The following is a 21,980-nucleotide window of genomic DNA, read 5'->3' as shown; positions in this document are numbered from 1 at the left end:
ACCACACCCATCTCAAGCTCTTGACGCACAGTGGCTGGGATAGCTTGCTAGATGTCCAGAAAGGTGGCTTTGATTATTGGCACTTGGATGTCATGGAGATTAGGACATCCAAGTGCCGATTTAGGATGCTTTTGGGATGTTCATGTTTCATGTTTATTAAAATTTGATGCATACCCTTATAACATAGTTTCAAAGCTAATTACAAGTATAAAAAAGGAGTAACAAAAACAATTTGCACATACCTTTACCAAGACAAACAGACTTACAGACCACGAAGGGATAGTGGGTAGAGAACTACATAATTTTAGAAAAAGTGATGTATTTAATTTCAAATGTTTTATTATTTGTACACTTGATGTAAGATTGAAAATGAATAAAGAATTTAAAAAAAGAAAAAGGCAACATTGAAGGATCACATAATGAGAGGGGAGGGTAAGCAGAGTAGGGGGTGGGTAAGCAGAGTGGGCAGACTTGATGGGCTGTAGCACTTTTCTGCCGTCATCTTCTATGTTTCTATGTAAAAAGCAGGAACAGAATGCTAAAAACAGGAAATCTGCAGAGATTTGTTCAATTAGTGAATTTTAATTTTTGAAAGCATCTTTGAAAAGAAATGTTTTCAAGAAACTTTTAAATTTATCTAGAGCAACTTCTCCTCTGATCTATCCGGGCAGTGAATTCCATAATTGAGGCACTGCTACTGAAAATATTTCTGCTCGTCTCGTGCTGATAACTTTTAGAGATGGTAAAGAAAAAAGATTTTGGTCAGTGGACCATAGAGCTCTGGATGGAGTGTAGGCAATTAATAACCTGTCTAAGAAAGTAGGAAGACTAGTTTGACGGATCTTAAATGAGAGTAATGCTATTTTATAGGTGATGCGATGAAATATTGGCAGCCAATGAGCATTTTTTAAAAGAGGTGTTACACGATCATGCTTTTTTGAATATGTTATGATTTTTATTGCAGTATTTTGGATAAGTTGAAGTCTCCTTATTCATTTTTGGGTGATACCTATTAGGGCTCCTTATACAAAGGTGCGCTAGCGTTTTTAGCGCATGCACTGGATTAGCGCATGCTATAGCACGTGCTAAACAAAAAACTACCACTTGCTCAAGAGGAGGCGGTAGCGGCTAGCACGCGGGGTATTTTAGCGTGCGCAATTCCACGCGTTAAGGCCCTAACGCACCTTTGTAAAAGGAGCCCTCAGTAGAGAATTACAATAATCAAGTTTAGAAATAACAAGGGAGTGAATAAATATATTGAGTGCCGATGGTTCCAATACTTTTGCTAGTGCCCTGATCATGCGCAATTTGTAAAAGCAGCTTTTTATTGTTTGGCTTATGTGATCATGGTACGTTAGTTTATGATCTATGATTTATGAGCCCCACAGGCATTATTTTTGGCACCATTTTTTTAGGCGCAATATATAGAATTCAATCCAAAATGTCATTAACCAGAGTTTTGATTTTTAAATACTGTATTTCACAAATATTTTAAGAATAGTTACTCTAGCAGCGTGCTTCCATCATTTATAGTTAAACTTTTACTTATTTATCACATTTTCCAGTTCCAGCATTGTGTAATGTTGCAGCCCTCTAAGAGTAGTGTTGACATCCATGTGGCCCTCTGGGTATAAAGGTTGCTCACCTTTGAAACTGATCAGATGGCAGAGATGAGGAGAGTAGTGGAGCTTCTATTGTATGGTGGCCATTTCACCTACCAGAACTTAAAGAAGTATGAAGCAAATATTTTTATTTAATGACAGGTGATATTTGACAAGACCTAAATACCTCATAGAACATAGAAAATGACGGCAGAAAAGGGCCACGGCCCATCAAGTCTGCCCACTCTAATGACCCACCCTCCTAATTTCTTCCATGAAGAGATTCCACATGTTTATCCCATTTTTCCTTAAAATCTGGCACGCTGCTGGCCTCAATTACCTGTTTCAGCTTGCTATTCTTCCCTCTCTTTATGAAAATAGTTTCAGTGGTTTAGCCAAATTTGCTTTAGTGCGAGGAACTGTTGAAGAAAGCAAACTGAGATAGCACCGCATATGCAACAGCTCTAGTAAGTTAGATGATCTGTAAGTTAAATCGGAGCATAAAATGCACTTTACCATCATATCGATATTTCCAATGCACTCAAAGGAGTAGTCCACTCCATGATTAGTCATTCCAGCCAGCACTTCATGAACGGGCTTGTCATAATCCCGAGGGTTGATGCAATCAGTGACTCCTAGTTCTTTTGCCTTTTCAAACTTGTCTGGGTTAATGTCAACTCCAATGATACGAGCAGCACCAGCTACTTTGCAGCCCATGACAACAGAGAGGCCGATTCCTCCCAAACCAAATATAGCACACGAAGAACCAGGTTCAACCTGTACAAACAAAAAATAGAGAAACTCAGTGTAGAGTGGTGTTTTGGAAAGGACATCAAAATCGGAATTGAAATGTCCAGGTCAGGATGTCTGAAGTTTGACTAGTATTTTAGAACAGCATCTGCTGATGTAGATCCTGCTCTTAAAAGTAAACTCAGACACGTGAAAACTCAATGATGTTCCAAAACACACTTTCACAAGAAAAATACAAAAAATGTCATATACATCTTTTGATCAGGAGATGCGTTTCGGCGTCCCGTTAAAAGTTTGATCGGATTGTTTTATACCCTGAGGCAGCAGGCTCGTGAAACGCTGGCCACCGTCGGTGTACCGATCAACAGAAGATAAGTTGAAAGTTTCTTTCTTCTATCACAGACAGCCCTGCTTAAGGTTTTTATTACTTTGGGAGTGTAATGGAGGTTTTTTGCCAGTGAGGTTATCACCCAACCACCTTGGACCACCATTGTGGTGGTGGGAGGGCTTCAGTCTGAGGCTTTTTCCTCCATTTTTTTGAAACATATCTTATTTAAACCAATGCAGCACTGTTTATATTGTATATGACATTTTTTGTATTTTTCTTGTGAAAGTGTGTTTTGGAACCTGTTCTTAAATACATGGAGAAAATGGAAATTTATGCTCTGGTTACATGTGGCAGAAACATCCATTTTAGAAATGTAAATGTCTAAATTATCAACAAGTCAAAATGAGCACATGAAGTTTATGTTATGAAGTAGCAACATAAGGGACCGATATTCAGACTGCAGCTAAGTCAAAATATTCAGCTCTGGTCAATTAAATTAATAGCAGCCAAAGATAGGCCTGCTATTTACATGGCCTGATTTGGCTTCTAAACTTAGCCGTTCAGCACTGAATATTGCCAGTTATGCAATACAACTGCTTAACCTTTATCCACTAATTGTAAATACTCAGTAGAGATAACCAGTTATCTCGCACTGAATATTTGGAGTTAGCTGGTTAAACAGTATTTAACCAGTCCGCGGCCATTTCTGGCTGGTTAAATAGCTTCTGAATATGAAGGGGGGGGGGAATGTTTATGTGCTGGAACAAAAATTTATGCTAGTCATTTTAGAAACATAAACATTTCACTTTTGAGGGGGACATTAACCAATGGGGAATTAAAGGGGGGGCTTCCTCTAATTCTTCCAATGGAAAGCTTCTCAATGGGAATGCTCTTCTAAAATCTAGAGGTCTCTGATAGCAGTTGTAAACCATGACATTGATCATTTTGGACATAGGTATGCATTCCCTTTTTGAAATGAGAAATGCACATTTAATTTTTTGCCCCTCCCTAGTCCCACCTAAAACATATCCAGATCACACCCCTTTGCCAGATCTGGCTTTGTAAAATCGGTCTTTAGATTAGATCAAGTTTCAAGTTTTGTGGGGTTTTTTTTATATCCCACAAATCTTATTATGTCTAAGCAGCTTACAATATAAGTTGATATATGCATAAAATAAAAATGTAATAAAAACATCACAAAACACAAATGGGTAAGGGAAGAACTACAAAAGGGAAAGGATAATGCAAAAGGTCTAAGGGATGGTCTACAGATAAGAGTAAAGGTAGATTATAGGGATGGGATTAGAGGTAAGTTACAAAATTAATCAGGGACCACTGTTCAGGCACTAGGCCTGATGGGCCGCCGCGGGAGCGGACCGCTGAGCAAGATGGACCTCTGGTCTGACTCAGCGGGGGCAACTTCTTATGTTCTACCTTCCAGTTCACCTCCACTGCCTTCCCATTGGCTGAATCCTAACTATAGTCTCTTCTGATAATTACAATGGAAGTAGGCAGGGGCAAGGGTACTACTCACACATGGGAACGTGAAGGGGGACTAGACAACTACAGGTAAGAGTTTTTAAGCTCTGAAAGATGTCTAGACTCATCCTTCTACATTCAGGAAATTAATGTAAAATTCTGCTGAGTTTTGAATGTACAGTGCTGCTGCATGCATCTAGCAACACTATAGAAATGATAAGCAGTAGTAGTAGTAAAACGAGCTGGACAGTTGACAATCCTAACCTTCTCAATCTTGAGAATTGCACAAGGCGCTGTAAACATGTGGATACAAAGTATGTGCAGATATTGCATGACATGCGGGGGTAGTTGTAGGAACTAGTGTTGGGAGCGATAGACCTGCCAAGTCTCCTGCATTCAGCGAGAGCCTCTCGCTTTAGAACAGGGGTCTCAAAGTCCCTCCTTGAGGGCCGCAATCCAGTCGGATTTTCAGGATTTCCCCAATGAATATGCATGAGATCTATGTGCATGCACTGCTTTCAATGTGTTTTCATTGGGGAAATCCTGAAAACCCGACTGGATTGCAGCCCTCGAGGAGGGACTTTGAGATACCTGCTTTAGAAGGTCATCTCCTGCACTCTTCCTGGGGAAGCTGAAACTCCCGCTCAGGGGCAGAGCAAAGTTCTTCCCACGTTTCATCTTCTCCCTCCCTCATGAGGTCCTGCATCTCCCCTTCCTATCATTCCTCTGTGGCCTGCCCTCTCCATTCAAGTATTCCTGTTCTTACTGTTTCTTCATTTTTATTGCAACAGTGTCGGTACCATAAAGAAGAGGAAGACATCGTGGAATCTCGAGCTGATGCACACATAAAGTCACTTTCAAGTTTCGGCCCCTTCAAGCTCTTTGTCCTGACCTTGTCTAACCTCAATTCATCCTTATCTGTATTTGCAGCATAGCATAATAGAAGGCATGTATTCCTAAATCTTGAATGAAAGTAGGCAAGGGATCTAAAAAAGTATTAAAAGACTAGAGCTAGAACTGAGCCTTGAGGAACACCAAAGGGAATAGAGCAGTGTTTTCAACCTTTTTACACCCGCGGACCGGCAGAAATAAAATAATTATTTTGTGGACCTGCAAACTACTAGGACTAAAATTTAAAAACCCCGTTTCTGCCCCATCTCCGTGAGCTCAGTCCCCACAAATCATCTGATCCCATCCACACAAGCCTCAGTTATGATTTTATATTGAATGTATTTTATTAAAGTATAAAAAGAAACAATATTCTGTACATTTGTCATTTTATAAATACAAATAATACAGAGCAAGGATCAACAAAACCCCTGTCTCCCCTCCCTTTCACATATATCCCCTCTACTATCAAGAAAAGTGAACAAGCCAAATTATTATAGAACTAGTGTTTAAGCCCGTTAGATTAACGGGTGCTAGATGTCTCCTGCTTTTGAACCTGGGCAGGGGCAGAGGCAGAGATGGGGCGGGAGGGAGTGACGGTGGGAGAGCAATTTCAAAGCCTCGGCATCGGCGGCTCCTTGACCAATCCGCGCTTACAACGTCCCCACACTCGCGGTCTGGCTGGCTCCCCCTCCAAAGCCCTTCGCAGCGGCAGCCCCTCCGCAATCCGTCCCCGCGTCCCATGCCTCTCCGAAGGCCGGCTCCCACGAAAATGGTGCCCCTCTGTGCAAAGCCGCAGCGGCAGCCTCCCTCAAGACACATTTAAAATCTGACATATTGTAATCACAAAACAGAAAATAAAATTATTTTTCTTACCTTTTGTTGTCTGGTCATTATTCATATCATGTAGGGGTCCCAGGCTATGGTTGGCTTTTGATAACTGGCTTGCCAGGGCCCCTTCTTTCTTCTTCCCTCCCTCCATCCCTGCAGCTGAAGACAGGCACCTCCCCCCAGTGGTCTGAGACAGGAGGGAGCAGTTAGGAGAGGGTCTGAGGGCAAAGAGGGGCTCAACAGCACACAACCACCTTTCCTTCCCTCCCTCCATCAGGTGCAGTGAATCCACCAATGTTAAAAGGAGCCGCGTCGAAATCGGAGGCCTGCCACTGCCGTAGCACGTTCCCCTCTGCCTTGGTCCCGCCCCTTCTCTGACATATGGGACCGCGGCAGAGGGAACGTGTTACGGTGGCGGCAGGGCTCCAATTTCAAAGCAGCTCCTTTTAACATAGGCGGAGATGAACTGTACCTGATGGAGGAAGGGAAGGAACGGTGGGGTAAATTTCGGGAACGGCAGGAATTGTTTTGCGGGCCAAGCACCGTGAAAGTTTGTTTCTTTAGGCAGCCCCGGTTGTTTATTTGGATTAAATGTGAGCCCGGTGAGGAAGGCCGCCGCAGCCTCGCTATGGTTGTTTCGGCCTTAGTCGCGCACGGTCATGTTTGGAAGTTGATTTTTCACCCTCCTCGTCTTTCGGGAGTGCAGTTGGTTACTCCGTTCCCTCCCTTCTTCCCTGTCTTTGGATTTGGGGGGGGGTTGTGTTTTGGAGTGGAGTGCTGCCATTAGTGACACGGTAGGGGTTTTGTGATGCTGCAGCAGTCCGGGTTGGCCGTGACGGTATGGGAGAGTATGATGTCATGGCGGCTGTGCTTTGCTGGAGTACACTGGTTGCAGCTATGTTGGGCAGGTAGGGGACAACAATGGCGCTTATGCTCAAGTCCCCGCCGCAGCTCCTCTCTCGATCCTGGTGCGGTTCGAGAGAGGAGTCGTGGCGGCGGCTTGAACATAAGCGCGATTGTTGTCCCCCTACTTAGCCGCGAGGCTGCGGCAGGGTTTCCATGGCAACCCTGATCGCGGATCTCAGTGTAGGGCCTGGTCTGGCGGCGCCGTGTAGGGCGGAAGCGGGAGGCGGGACCTCAGCACAGCACCGGCGGCCCCCAGGAGTTTGAGGTCGGCGGCGGACATGCATGGCGTGGCATGGTGCAGGAGGAACAGTGATCGGTGGCGCGAGCTGGAGAGCAGGTGGTGACAGTGATCGGTGGCGCGAGGTGGAGAGTAGGTGATGACGTAAAACGTGCGCATGCGCACTCGTGTTTTCGGGACGGATCAGGGAACACGTTTTTTTTAGTGCGCATGCGCGGCCTAGCATTTTATTATATTAGATGCTACACAGAAATATGCTAACAGAATACTGCAGTCACACATGACAGGAATAGTTATAGGGGAGTGCAACTAGGGCAACTGCCCCCTGGTCAGAGAGGGCCCTAAGCCAGCTGGAAGCTAAAGAAGCACTGCCTGGGCTTTGCAGTCCCCAGTTATGTCTAACACCAGCTCTAGCAGGATATATATTTCAAATCTGATATATTCTAATCACAAAATAGAAATAAAATTTTTTTTTTCTACCTTTTGTCGTCTCTGGTTTCTGCTTTCATCTTCTTTTCACTCTCTTACTTCCAGCGTCTGCCCTCTCTGTCTTTTCAATCCAGCATCTGACCCTTCCATCCACTGTCTGTCCTCTCCCCCTTCCATATGGTATCTGTCTTCTTTCTATGCCCCTCTCCCCTTTCCATCCAGCCTGTGCCCCCTCTCTCCTTTTTACATGATTTATTCCAGCTTCACTGCTCTCTTCACTTTTATCTCTCCTACACCAGATCTACCATCGTTGTCCCTCTCTACTTATTTTTCTGCTGACCCCCTTCCCTTCATCAATCTCTCTACTTTCTCATGCCTGTCTCTCCCTTCCCTTCCTCTAATCTCCCTGCCAGCTGTTTCCTTCCTTTTTTCCTTCTCCCTTCCCTCCTCCTCCTGTCCAGCAGTAACTCTCTTCCCTTCCAGCAGTATCTCTCCTTCTCCTTCCCTCCAGGTCCAGTAGCAGCTGTCCCTTTTTTTTCCTTGCCCAGCAGCTTCCCAGACTCCTTTCTCTCCTCCCCTCCCAGCAGCATCGCTCCTTCTCCTTCCCTCCAGGTCCAGTAGCAGCTGTCCCTTTTTTCCCTTGCCCAGCAGCTTCCCAGACTCCTTTCCCTCCTCCATTCCGAACAGCATTGTTCCTTCTCCTTCCCTCCAGGTCCAGAAGCAGCTGTCCCTTTTTTTCCCTTGCCCAGCAGCTTCCCAGATTCCTTTCCCTCCTCCATTCCTAGCAGCATCTCTCCTTCTCCCTCTCCAGTAGCAGCTGTCCCTTTTTTCCCCTTACCCAGCAGCTTCCCAGACTCCTATCCCTCCTCCCTTCCGAACAGCATTGCTCCTTCTCCTTCCCTCCAGGTCTAGTAGCAGCTGTCCATTTTTTTCCCTTGTCCAACAGCTTCCCAGATTCCTTTCCCTCCTCCATTCCTAGCAGCATCTCTCCTTCTCCCTCTCCAGTAGCAGCTGTCCCTTTTTTCCCCCTTACCCAGCAGCTTCCCAGACTCCTTTCCCTCCTCCCCTCCTAGAAGCATCTCTCCTTCTCCCTCTCTAGTAGCAGCTGTCCCTTTTTTCCCTCGCCCAGCAGCTTCCCAGACTCCTTTCTCTCCTCTCCTCCCAGCAGCAGCTCTCCTTCTCCTTCCCTCCAGGTCCAGTAGCAGCTGTCCCTTTTTTTCCCTTGCCCAGCAGCTTCCCAGACTCCTTTCCCTCCTCCCCTCCCAGCAGTATCTTTCCTTCTCCTTCCCTCCAGATCCAGTAGCAGCTGTCCCTTTTTTCCCTTGCCCAGAAGATTCCCAGATTCCTTTCCCTCCTCCCCTCCCAGCAGCATCTCTCCTTCTCCCTCTCCAGTAGCAGCTGTCCCTTTTTCCCCCCTTGCCCAGCAGCTTCCCAGACTCCAATAGTGGCTTTCTCCCCTCCCAGCAGCTCTCCTTACTTCCCAGCGCAGCTTTTCAAGACGGCAGCCTCAGGTCCTTTGTTGGGTCGCACTGCCTCTGAGGAAAGAGGAAGTTGCATCATCAGAGGCAGCTGCGATTCAGCAAAAGTCCCAAGGCTGCCTTCGTGAATCGCTGCGCTGGTAAGTAAAGGAGAGCTACAGAGAGGGGAGAAAGCAACTGTCAGAGGCTCCCCATGATTTCTCTGGCCCAGCGTGGACCAGATGAAAATAACACGTCGATCTTGCCGGCCCTGCGCGGACCGGCAGGAAATTGAAGTTAGTCAATCTGCCCAGACTGGCAGAAATTTCCTGCGGACCAGCAGTTGAAGAACAGTGGAATAGAGTGTGCACTAAAAGCAAGGATGCATGAGAGACACTGAATGAGCAATCACATAGGAATGATTTAAACTAGGATAGAACCTTTCCAGATTTACCATTAGTTATTAGCCTAGAGAGGAGATCGTGATTAATGAGGTCAAAGTTGGCCAATACCAATAATGTGATATCACTATTGTCCAGAGTGGAGTGAATATCATTGAGGAGAGCAATAGCTATAGTTTCACAGCTGTAACCTGAACGAAAACCGAACTTGCAAGGGTGCAGGACATTATTGTGTTCCATAGAATTAAGAAGTTGCTGAAGACCACATGCTCCACAATTTTTGAAACAAAAGGCAGATTGGAAACAGGTTGGTAGTTAAGAGGAGAGTTTGGATCCAACAAAGGTTTCTTGATTGAGGGTCACACAATGGCATGGCTCCAGGACTTAGGAACCAAACTCTGAGAAAGGGAGGAAGTGATCATCTGAAGCAAAAAGGGGAGAAGCTAGGTGCTGCTATTCAGGTACGTGTTTTTGAATACTAACCTAACAAAGATTTGGGGTAGGGTTGCTTGTCAGGGGTTTAGCCCCGGGTAGGCCTGGCCTTTCAAAATTGGGCTCAGGCCCACCCAACCAGCAGCAGAGGACTTTGTTAAGACCAGCATCGGGGGAGTTGGTTGGGCTCCCGTGGTCCCTGCATCTCCCTCCCTTCACTCTCTAGCTTCAATGGGTCAGCGGCAACAGTTCCTACAAGCTGCCTGCCACTAACTCAGAAGCTTCTTCTCTGCTGTGTTTCACCTCCTCTGTCACAACTTCCTGTTTCTACTGGGGCATCATTAACAGTCAGTTTGGATGCCCAATTTCTAAGTTCATTGAAAACTGGATCGTCGGTCCACTCTGTGGGACATATCTTTACTTTTGTTGATCCTCCTTCATTCAAGAGATTGACTGTGTTCTCTGTGTTACAAGACTTTCAAAGGTCACAGGTTCCGATTCATCTGTATGCATGAGATGTCATGAAATGTCTGGCAAAGATGGATGCTGTAAGTTATGCACCATTTGTAGCTTTGCTTTTGGTGTGATTCTGTCATCAAAAGAGGCAAGTGCTGCTAGGTGTTTGGACAGAAACCATAGATGGCTGGAAATGCTGTGAGCGCTTTATTTGCAATAATTTTGTTTGTGTAGTTTCTTCAACTTCCTAACACAAGAGTCTGTGCATTGTGTCAGTATCCTGGCTCGATCCAATACCACCATCACTGACTCACGCCAACTTATAGTTTCTGGTAAAGGTTTTTCTTCTTTACAGTGATTAAAATTGATCATCCAGTCCACGTGGCAGTCTAGCAGTTGACATCTGACAGACTGACTTCCCAAAGAGCCAGTTTTCAGGTGCAGATCACAAATTAGATAATGCCATACAAACTAATTATGCGCAATCACCTACATACACAACACACAATATGTAGTGTATTCTGGGGTGACCTCTAAATATTGTCTAATCAAGCTGAAATTTGATATGTGAGTAAGACATACCAAGTGGACAAAAATAAGCCTTGTGGAGAGATTTGACAGGGTTGAGGAGAGAGGGTTGGGGATAGAGGGAGAAAATTAGACATTATGGTGGAAGGAAGAGATGTTTGAACCAGGGCACAAGGGAAGGGGAGAGAGATGGTGGATAATGGGAGAGAGGCAGAAATGTTGGATATGGCAGAGAAAGGGAATGGGACTTCTATACTGCTTTTTTTGTGGCTATACATTCAAAGCAGTTTACATATATACAGGTACTTATTTTGTACCTGGGATAATAGAGGACTTAGTGATTTACCCAGGGTCATAAGGATTTGATCTCACAATCTCAGGATACTGAGGCAGCAGCTCTACCACTACCACTTGAATTCTGCATGCCAGCAGGGCAAAGAGAAATCTCGGACCGAGGGAGGGAGAGAGAGAGAGAGAGAGAGAGATGTTGGACCTAGGGTGCAAGGAAGGGAATGAGAGAGATGTTGGACATGGGAATATATGAGAGGGAGGGAGAGATACACAGCAGGTGGAGGGGGAGATGGATCCAGAAGCAGAAGGGAATGATGAAGAGATACCGGACAATGAAAATTAGGGATGAGAGAGGGAGAAATGCTGGACCATGGGGGAGAGGGCAGGAGGGAAAAGAGAAGAGACAGGAAGAAGTGAGGCTATGAGGGTGGGAAGGGGAGGAAGAGGGAGAAGATGCTGGGCTAGAAAGGTGGAGAGAGATAGATGCTGGGAATGGTGGAACCCTATTGGAGAGTGAGTTGGGGAATGGGAGAGCTAGTGGGTAAAAGAAAAAGATGTAACTTGATATGAACAAACTGTTAGCAGCTAATAAATGTGTTTACCAAGACCTCAAACACCCAAGACACTAAACTAATTTTGTGTCCTTACTGGGGTGACATGTTCATCATCGGTCTTGTTTGATTTTTTAATGCAGACAATGATACCTTAATGTATCTATACGGTGCTGTACATAATAATAAATAATTTAGAAGAGCACTTAGTATGGTATCAGAAAAGTTATTTACAATTCAGGTAAAGGTAGCTATTAAATAAATTATTGGTACTTTAATAAAAAATAGTTTTAGGTAAGATTTTCACTTGATATTTAATTAATTATGCAGTCTGTGTGTTTTAATGAAGAATAACACTGATCAGAAGAGCTATTGCCCCTGAGGAAGCATACCAGTGAAACGGCTGGGTAGCCATTGGACCACAAGCTAAGTGCTCTTCTAAATTATTTATTATTATGTACAGCACCGTATAGATACATTAAGGTATCATTGTCTGCATTAAAAAAATCAAACAAGACCGATGATGAACACGTCACCCCAGTAAGGACACAAAATCAGTTCAAGTAGTGTCTTGGGTGTTTGAGGTCTTGGTAAACACATTTATTAGCTGCTAACAGTTTGTTCATATCAAGTTACATGTGGTATGAATAGTTGAACAAGCTATTTTTCTATTGATTCCTTAGGATTAAAAGAAGAAGATGAAATTTGATAGGTAGCTGAAATGTATAAAGGAGGAGAAGGGTGAGAAAGAGGCAGAAAAGAGCTAAAAAGGAATGATCAATATATCAGAGGCAGGTATAGTGTGGGAATAGACAGAAGAAGAATTAGCAGACAGACAGGGCAGCAGATAAGAGAAACTAGAAACAACATGATGGCAAAATAAAATGTCCAGCAATAAAGGTAGAAAAAACATTTTATTTTTAATGTTTTAAATGGAATGAGTTCCAGAGGATGTGTAATACTGGTTAGTGTAGCTGAATTTAAACAATGTTTAGATAAGTTCCTGGAGGAAAAGTCCATAGTCTGCTATTGAGACAGATATGGGAGAAGCCACTGCTTGCCCTGGGATCGGTAGCATGGAATGTAGCTTGCCCTGGGATCGGTAGCATGGAATGTAGTTACTATTTGGGTTTCTGCCAGGTACTTGTGACTTGGATTGACTACTGTGGAAACAGGATACTGGGCTAGGTGGACCATTGGTCTGACCCAGTATGGCTATTCTTATATGGAATATGATAGCTTTGGGAAATATGCATAGTAAAAGTCTTTGTATTGTGTTCAGTAGAAAAGGAAATGCTTTTCTGTTTTTATTGAGGGGGTGCTGAAAAGTTCTCAGCCCAACCAACTAACTTCCTAAATTCTGAGCGTTATTATGCCACTATCGCTAAAAAGAGTGTTATCTTATTTCGTTATGTGCCAAGTTGTAGAAATGAAATGCTATGGGGGGTTTTTTAACATTGTTTCAGATCATTGCTGAACCATATTAATATCATTCCCTTCTTGGTTGGGCTGAGAACTTTTCAGCATCCCCTAATATGTCTCCAGTGTTGCAGTACATGCTAAGTTTAACTTCTTGGAGTTCCCATTTTAATTTTTACCTAAATATTTTTATTTCTAATTTGTGATCTCTTGTTCTGTATTTGGTAAGGTTCTGTTGGTGTGATAGTAATGGCAGGTGGGGAAGGCAGGGAATGAGGGAAAGAAACCCTGCGTTATTTTCGGGCCTGGCCCTAGTAGATCTAACACCAGTCCTGACCCTTGCTGGTAGGGATCCCCAAGCATTCCCAGCTAAAGATCTTCTCCAAAGATGGCCAGAGCTCCCTTCTACTAAGCTCTACAGTCAGTGCCAGCATCCTTGAGCCACTAACAACTAAGCATGCATGGGGTGCTGACATCAGTGGCTTAGGGACATTGCTGCTACCTACCAAGTTTGGTAAAAGGGAGTTCTGGCCACCTTCAGAGAAAGTCTTCAGCTGACATAACTTGAGGATTAACAAAGAAAAATGAGGAGACCCAATGATCCACAGTGAAAACAATCCACCGAAGAAAACAAAAACAAAAACTGTGGATACAGATGTTCTGGAGATAATTTATTAAACACTGACATTTTTTTTGCTACTTCAGCTTGTCTACGGTGTTCTTTGCTCACATGTTTAAAGACAATAGACTATTTTCAGTCCAATTCTTTATATGTGAGTTTGCAAACCATCGGACCCCTGAGGAAGGCGTGTTCGCCGAAACACGGACCGTGTAGGATCCGGTTGAATTTTTATCTCAGTATTTTTTATCATTGTACTTTTTTAATTGAATTGTCATGGTTTTATATGTCAGTGTTTAATAAATTATTTCCAGAACATCTGTATCCACAGTTTTTGTTTTCATCGATAACTTGAGGATCCCTTCATATAGTTATTCAGAGCAAACAGTTAAATTTATGTATGTGATAAATGTACTCACACAATTCCAGGTAGCTAAAAATCCCCTTTCCCTGCATTTGGCTGGTTTATATAGGTTAGTATGATTTTTAGTTGTGTGAAAGATGAACATTGATCCTGTGTTCTCATAATCTAAATGTTTTATTTGGTTATTCTTTTTTAAAATAAATCAAATATATTTCAGTGAAACAGGCTGTCAGTTCTAAAGAGGCAATAAGGCGATGTTTACCTTGGCAACATTGACTGCAGAACCGTAACCAGTGGAAAACCCACAGCCAATCAGGCAGACCTTATCTGCAGGAGCATTGTCATCGATTTTGACAGCTGAAGTTTCATCCAAAACTGTGTATTCGGTGAAAGTGCTGGTAGATGCACAGTTGTAAATCTGTTGTCCTTTGCAGACAAAACGGCTAGTGCCATCTGCCATCAAACCAGTTAATTTCATTATGCTAAATCAAGAAAGAAAACCACAGAATTATTAGATAATGGCAAAGCAATAGAATAAACACTGCTAACATCCAAGTACCATATATACTAGAATATAAACTGATCCAAATATAAACCAAGATAACTTTTTCCCCGTTTTTAGGAACTTATTAGAGCTTTCATCTCTTAACATCTTACTACACTATCTTGTAATCTCTCAGCTCAATTATTGTAACTCCCTGTATCAAGGCATTACTCAAAAATAACAAAGATTACAAATTATTCAAAACACTGCAGTAAAACTAATATACAAAACTAAAAAATTTGACTATGTTATGCCCCTATTGATAAAATCACATTGGTTACCAATCACACACAGAATCACTTATAAAATTTTACTACTTACATTTAAAACTAAAACCACACATACCCCCATCCTTCATTGACAGACTCCTTGTTCCTTATTGCTCTCCAAGAATTCTTGGTTCCAGTAATCAACATCTCCTAAATATCCCTTCACTACGACATACTTTCTATGACTCCCATCAGAAAAAAAATATTTTCAGTCACAGCGCCAACTCTCTGGAATTCATTACCCCTACGTTTACGCGAAAAGAGCCATACTGACAGATTTAAAATAAACCTAAAAACTTTCCTATTTACAGACGCTTATAATATGTAACTCCCTCCATGGAATAAAATGCCCGAAGGAAGAGCATTCTCTCCTCTCCTCATGTATTAACCTTTATTGTTCTTCTTTCCTATTATATAAAGTACTTCTCCCCTCTCTCCTGGTTGTTTCTTTAAGTCCTGTTAGTATTTAATCTTAATTTTTTTCCCCTAAATTTTAAAGATTTGTAAATATGATTGGTGTTAACTGCTTTGACAATTTTTAGGCGGTATATCACATTTTAATAAAACTTGGAAACTTAACTTGAATATAAACCGAGGGTTTATATTCATGTGCCCTGCCCTGACAGGTTCTGCTCCAGGCCCCCCTCCCTCCCCTGCAATGCCAGGATCTGCACCCTGTCCCCACTCCTTCTCTACCCCGATGCCTGGCAGTCCTTTCTCTAGGCCTGTCATAAGTCCTGGTGGTCTAGCGGTGAGCCAGGACAGTAGGGATACCTCCCTCCTCCTATCCCGGCTGATTCTAACACATCCTACCTCCCTCCCGCCTCCTAGACCTCTAGAAAGCCACTATCTAAAATGGCTGTCATGAGTTCCTGCAGCAAACCTTGTGAGACCACAAGAACTCATGGCATTTTAGATAGCGGTTCGCACGGGGCAGAAGCATAGGAAGATCACTGCTTCCCCGGTTCACCGCTGGACCACCAGGGCTTTCAAGGTAGGCATTTTAGAGGTCTTGGAGGTAGGATGTTTTAGAGTTGGCAGGGACAGGTGGCAAAAGAGATTCCTCCTGTCCTGGCTCACTGCTGGACCACTAGGGCTTAAGGCAGGACTCAAGGAGACCTGCAACAGGTCCGGGAGGGGGATGGGTGGGTGCTGAATCAAATATAAACTGAGACCCCCCATTTCTGGGCCATTTTGTTTGGGCCCATAAATCTTGGTTTATATTCAAGTGCACACGGTATATATTAAACAACTCAAAACTGAAACAAACTCGTTTCGAAGACAAAGATTAGTTTTTGGGTTCTGGCAGCAGACACACTCTCTACATTGTGGCACACAGAGTGAGATGACTTTATCACCTGCAAAAAAAAAAAAAAAAGAAGAGAAAACTTAAATATTTTTTGTGTGTTATCTAAGGGATGCTTTAATGTATCAGTTATCAAAGCGATATACTTGGAAAATAGGTTTCACGGTACTCAGGTAAAATGACTCGACTGAAAATTTCTTCGCAATAAAAATTCAAACAGCTATCTCAGCACATGTATGTACCTTTAGTGGCATTAAAAAGCAGCATTCAAGTGCATCTATTTAAGTCAGTGGAATAAAATGTCACACATATCTGGGCTTTCCTGACATATGCAAGCTATTGTGCCCTCAGTGAGTTACCCAGTCAAATAGCAGGTGCTGAGCAAGTGGATTCCTTAGCACATGTGGGTCAAAGTAAAGCACCAGCCCAGCCAGCACCATTTTGAACATCACAGCTGGTAAGGTGGGAGCATGTTGTGGTTCCTGCCTGAAATAACTACAATGCAATTTGGATGAGGGGGAACCAGTGTGTGTGTTGGGAGAGGTGATCCAGCAAGACAGTTTCTGCCAGGAATGAGGAAATTCCTGAATGAGGGGATGACTTAGCTGCAGTAACCTCCATATGTACTAGAAATGGGGACTTTCAGGCTGCAAGTGGCCCTTCTTTAACTGGCTTAGACTGGAGTCATTTTAGCCTAACACGGTTCCCAAAAAGTTAACTACATCTCTTGAGATGCTAGCAGAAATACTTGTGCCTAGATTGTTACAAAATGTGCATGAATTATGGAATTCTATAATTTGTACATACAACTGCACCAACTTCGCCCCTGTATATTTGTTATCATGTGATCGGACCAAGCGGTTATTACCCATCACTCCCCAGGTATCTCTGCTCTCCCATTGTACTCTATTAAAACAACACAATACTGTTAACAACAAACACATCCTATTAAAATACATGACCAGATCTCTCCAGGCTCCTAGTCATCACTGGGTCCTCCCTGGAGTCCATTTTTCTCCTCCAGGTCCTCCCTGACCCTCATTGGCCCTCCGGGTCTTCAAGCAGCTTCCGGTGCCATTTACTGGTCTCTCAGCTGGTCGCCACTGGTCCCACTAGTTGCTTACCAGACATTTGACCAACATTATCCTGGGTCAATTAAACTGCTTCCTCTTGGGCTCCTCTGGCAGCTTCCAGTGCCATTTACCAGTCTCTCCACAGTTGCCACCAGTCCTACTGGTCCCTCTGCCGATCGCTCGCCAAACCCCCTCAACCTTGCACCTTGTAATCCTCCATTTCTTCTAGCTGGGGTCACTGCTGGTCTCTTACTCCCCAGCCTCTTGTGTCTCCACAAGTTCTGGACACTCTTCTCTGGTCCGTTGCCAGTCACCAAGCTTGAGCCTCTCCTGGACTCCAAGCTCTACTGGGGCCCTTCCCAGCCAGGCTCCTTCAAGTCCCTCAACTGCTTTCTTTGTGAGGATTTTCCCAGACGCTCACACCCCTGGTTACTCACACATCCACCCAGCCCCCTGCCAGTTGTCAAGTATGGAGTACTCTCCTGATCACCCCAAGCTCTACTGAGCAGGCTGGTTTATCAGGCTTACCAAGGATTAAGTCAGAGGTCAGCATTTTTCCCCTCAAAGGTTGTCTGGCTCCCAAATAAGCTTCTACCTTTCCAAGCTCTTTGCTTCGGACTTAACTTTTTCAGCACCCTACTTCACACAGGGTGAGTGGACAGTTCCCCTGTGCCTTTGCAAATTAGCTCATGTCCATTGCTCAGATTCCCTCTGCTGGCTAGTGACAGGAACTTCACCCTTTCACAATATTCCATTTGCAAACTACACACCATCGTGTTTAGGATCCCGATTATAGAATAGCATGTAGCTAGAATATTGGCATTTACGCATGTATATGTACACATATGTGTGTGTATATGCCATTATTCTGGTCATTAATAAGCATTCCTGTGTCTTAGTAGTATTGATACCTTGAGGAGATCTCTCATAAATTTGGAATTTTATTCACTTCGCTCTGGTCTTTGTTGAAAGTCCATCGTCACACCCTACTCCTCTATTCTCATCACTACCTATGTGGTTGCCTTCAACCAGTTTTCTTTTTATTTGGCCTAAATGTTACCATCTTCTTTACAGAATTACCCTCATAAGTTGCTGTATGATTCCACTCTGTTCGTACAGGAACATTTTTCTAGAATTCCTTCTCATGCTGCCTTTTTAGGAGAATACATATATATATTTTGATGCCCTGTTTGCATTTTGAAAAAGGCTTCATGGTTGTGGGTATTTTACAATGCAGGTTTGAAAGTATAAATATCTAAATTTGAATGATTCGTTACTGACCTAGAAGCTCTAGGCAAAACTCAACTTGGAGTTAATTTCTTAAGGTCATTTTTGCATGCATGTAGCCACAAAGGTACATAAATTGTCTCATAAAACCCTTCTAAAACAGCAAGAAAAAACCCTCAACAACCCCAAAACTCACACAAAAATCAAGACCTAAAATGTTTTTAAGAATGATGAAAGAATTTTTTTAATGTACTCACTAGGAGTGGTCTGGGAGGTATTAGTTATACCGCCTCATCCTGTTTTTGTGTTGAAATATGAGATATGAATAACTGAAGGAATGTAGTTTTGCTGTGATGGTTCCCAAGTCCACTGATTTTCTTTATATGACCTTTAAGTTGGAACTCTGAGCACTCTGTATTATTATAAAAATTTGTACTCATGCATATTAAGAGAAGCTGGCTCAGGGGATAGAGTCCCAGCCTTAGGTACAAATGTTCAGGGTTCAAATCCCAGGCTGCTCTTAGTGAGTACATTAAAAAAAAATTATTTCATTATTCATGAAAAACTTTTAGGTCTTGGTTTTTGCTTTTTAGCAATTGGATTTAAGGGTGTCAGATATATAAATTATCCTAATTGTTTGAATTCCTCATGAAATACTTATCAGTGTAAAAGCATGCACAATTACATGATGAAGTATACTTTCACAGTAGGTGCGTACAGGGAAAGGGAGTTTTAGATTTAGGTCTCGCCTTTTAAGGTAACAGTAGGTATTTGGGTCAATGCACGGGTGGACTCTTCAAGGGGGTTACTTTGTTTCTATAATACGAAGTTACGTGGGGAGTCAGTGTGGTTATTGATATTTCTTTCCAGAATATGATGAATTCTAAGAGTAGGTGGTCTAACCAAGGAACTTTGGATAGGGAGTTAAATTCATGGTAGCTTGTGCTTTTTGCTGAAATGGAAGAGGTGAATAGGTCTAACTGATGACCCTATTCATGTGTGAGTTATTGAAACAGGGGTCTGAGGTCTAGCTCATGTAAGAGATCGAGGAATTTCAGGGTTTGAGAGTTTGAGGTTATCTAAGTGGAGATCAGAAATGTGTGCTAAGAGCTGATTGGCAGTACATACTTCTCTCAGGTTAGAATGAAGATTTGAGTTATACTGAGGGTTTTAGCAGGAAAAGAAAAGCTGTACTGAGGGTTTTAGCAGGAAAAGAAAAGCCATGGTGTTTCTGGTTCTAATAAAAAGGGGGCATCACATGCTTGTTTGTATATCAACCACTGAACCAGAAATGGTTTTCAAGGTTGATGATTCAGAGGAACTGAAAGAAATTTCGGTGAATCTGGAAGATTTACTAAGCCAAATCGACAAATTAAAAAGTGGTATACATCCCAGATCACTGAAAGAACTCAAACATGAAATTGCTGACCTGCTGTTAGTGATCTGTAACCTGTCGCTAAAATCATTTGTAGTACCTGAAGACTGGAGGGTGACTAATTTTATGCCGATTTTTTAAAAAGGGTTCCAGGGGAGATCTGGGGAAATTACAAACCAGTAAGCCTGACTTCAGTGCCGGGAAAAATAGTGGAAACAATTATAAAAAATAATATCGTGGACATGTAGACAAATATGATTTAATGGGACAGAGTCAGCATGGGTTCAGCCAAGGGAGATCTTGCCTCACCAATTTGCTTGACTTCTTTGAAGGTGTGAATAAACATGTGGATAAAGGTGAGCTGGTTGATGTAATGTATCTAGATTTTCAGAAAGCTTTTGACAAAGTTCCTCGTGAGAGATCTCTGCGAAAATTTAAGAGTCTTGGGATAGGTGGCAAAGTTCAGTTGTGGATTAGGAATTGGTTATCGGATAGAAAACAGAGGGTAGGTTTAAATGGCCATTTTTCTCAATGGAGGAGCGTAAATAGTGGAGAGCTGCAGGGATCCAAAAGGGACCGGTGCTATTTAACTTATTGAAATTGGAATTGATCTTGAAATTGGAATGACGAGTAAGGTGATTAAATTTGCAGATGATACAAAACTGTTCAAAGTTGTTAAAACACATGCAGATTGTGAAAAATTATAGGCAGACCTTAGGAAATTGGAAGACTGGGTGTCCAACAGGCAGATGAAATTTAATGTGGACAAATTCAAAGTGATACACATTGGGAAGAATAATCCAAATCATAGTTACCGGATGCTGGGGTCCACTTTGGGGATCAGTGCTTAAGAAAAAGATCTGGTAACTATACGCTGATGCACCTAAATGCCAGTACTATGAACATTTGGGTGCACATTTGTCATGTAAATGTAAGCAACTTGTTATAGAAATGTGAAATATTTAAACTAAAGGTATGTCTGTAGTGTATAATATTCCTCACCTGGTTTCAGGTCAGTCACTCCTTCTCCAACACTCTCAACAATTCCAGCTGCTTCATGGCCCAAAATGATTGGAAATTTGATATTAGAAAGTTTTCCCTTCAGCACATGGTTATCTGAATGACAGATTCCAGAAGCCAAAATCTGTGTCAATAGAAAAAAAAGAACATATTAAGGGCTCCTTTTACTAAGCTGCGCTAGCGATTTTAGCGCGCGCTTAGGGCCCGCTGCATTGCCCTGCGCGCTAGACGCTAACGCCACCATTGAGCTGGCGTTAGTTCTTGGCATGTAGCGCGGGGGGTAGTTTGTGCTAATCTGCAGCGTACGCTAAAAAAGCTACCACAGCTTAGTAAAAGGAGCCCTAAGTCTCTAGGGCAATTTTTCAAAACATATACTGCAGACCAACAAATTATGTATAAATCTAGGAGCCAGTCCAAAAAGTTAAGACCTAGTGCCTGAGAGCTCTTTCACTTCTCCTTCCCCCTACATCCACAACGCTGTCTCACTGAACTTCAAGAATCTTTACCAGTCTCTTTCCCCATATCTCCCATCTCAGACTTCACCCAGTTTCTTTCATCTTCCTCCCAATTTTCAGTCAGTCTCAGTCTCTATCACATGCCTACCCAAATCTTTACCTAGTCTCTCTTTTGTCCAAACAAAACCATTCACCTTTCCACCTTTTGCATAGTGATCCACAGCACTCTGCAGCTGCTTTTGCCACTATTAATTAAAACCAAGTGACTTACCTGCAGAAGGGATTCTCTATGGACAGCAGAATACAAGTGCTCACAGCCTGGGTGACATCACTAATGGAGCCCACGTAAGCTTCTCTAGTTTAGTATTTAGTACAAGGTTATGAGTTACTTCACCATGCATGTGTACCACTTCCCCATGCCATACAGCAAGAGTAGAATACAAGTCCTTGAGGGGGTGGGTAGGTATGTGAGAAGTTGTATTTTGGTGTTCATGGAGACAACCACATTGTAAATCCTCACAGCATGGGACTCCCTAACTATAGGCTACCTTCAAGAAAATAGAAGGGGTACTGATAAACAAGGTGCAGCCATGGCAAATGTTGATATATTTTTTGGAGACAATCAGCCTTTTAAAAAATATATTTGTCCTTTGTTGTTGTTGGAATGCAGCATGGAATAGAAAAGAAATAGCCCTGGTGGGGATGGAGTTGGGTTGGATTCTAATCACCAGAGATTCCAGAGG

At 42.9% G+C, this 21,980-nt stretch overlaps 1 protein-coding gene across 1 annotated transcript in view; it reads right to left on the bottom strand.

Annotated features, from left to right (window-relative positions):
* LOC117356689 (alcohol dehydrogenase 1-like) overlaps positions 1-21,980 on the bottom strand; it is a 65,582-nt gene that overhangs the window by 28,493 nt on the left and 15,109 nt on the right. Inside the window, exons 3-6 of the mRNA XM_033936297.1 lie at positions 20,765-20,906; positions 16,052-16,139; positions 14,231-14,450; positions 2,118-2,378 (exon numbers count right to left, since the gene is read on the bottom strand). Coding sequence (XP_033792188.1) covers positions 2,118-2,378; positions 14,231-14,450; positions 16,052-16,139; positions 20,765-20,906 — 711 coding nt within the window. The remainder of the gene's footprint in view (positions 1-2,117; positions 2,379-14,230; positions 14,451-16,051; positions 16,140-20,764; positions 20,907-21,980) is intronic.

The sequence above is a fragment of the Geotrypetes seraphini genome, chromosome 1 (genome assembly GCF_902459505.1).
Source record: "Geotrypetes seraphini chromosome 1, aGeoSer1.1, whole genome shotgun sequence".
Lineage (NCBI taxonomy): Eukaryota > Metazoa > Chordata > Amphibia > Gymnophiona > Dermophiidae > Geotrypetes > Geotrypetes seraphini.
This window is presented reverse-complemented; position numbering and strand designations above follow the sequence as displayed.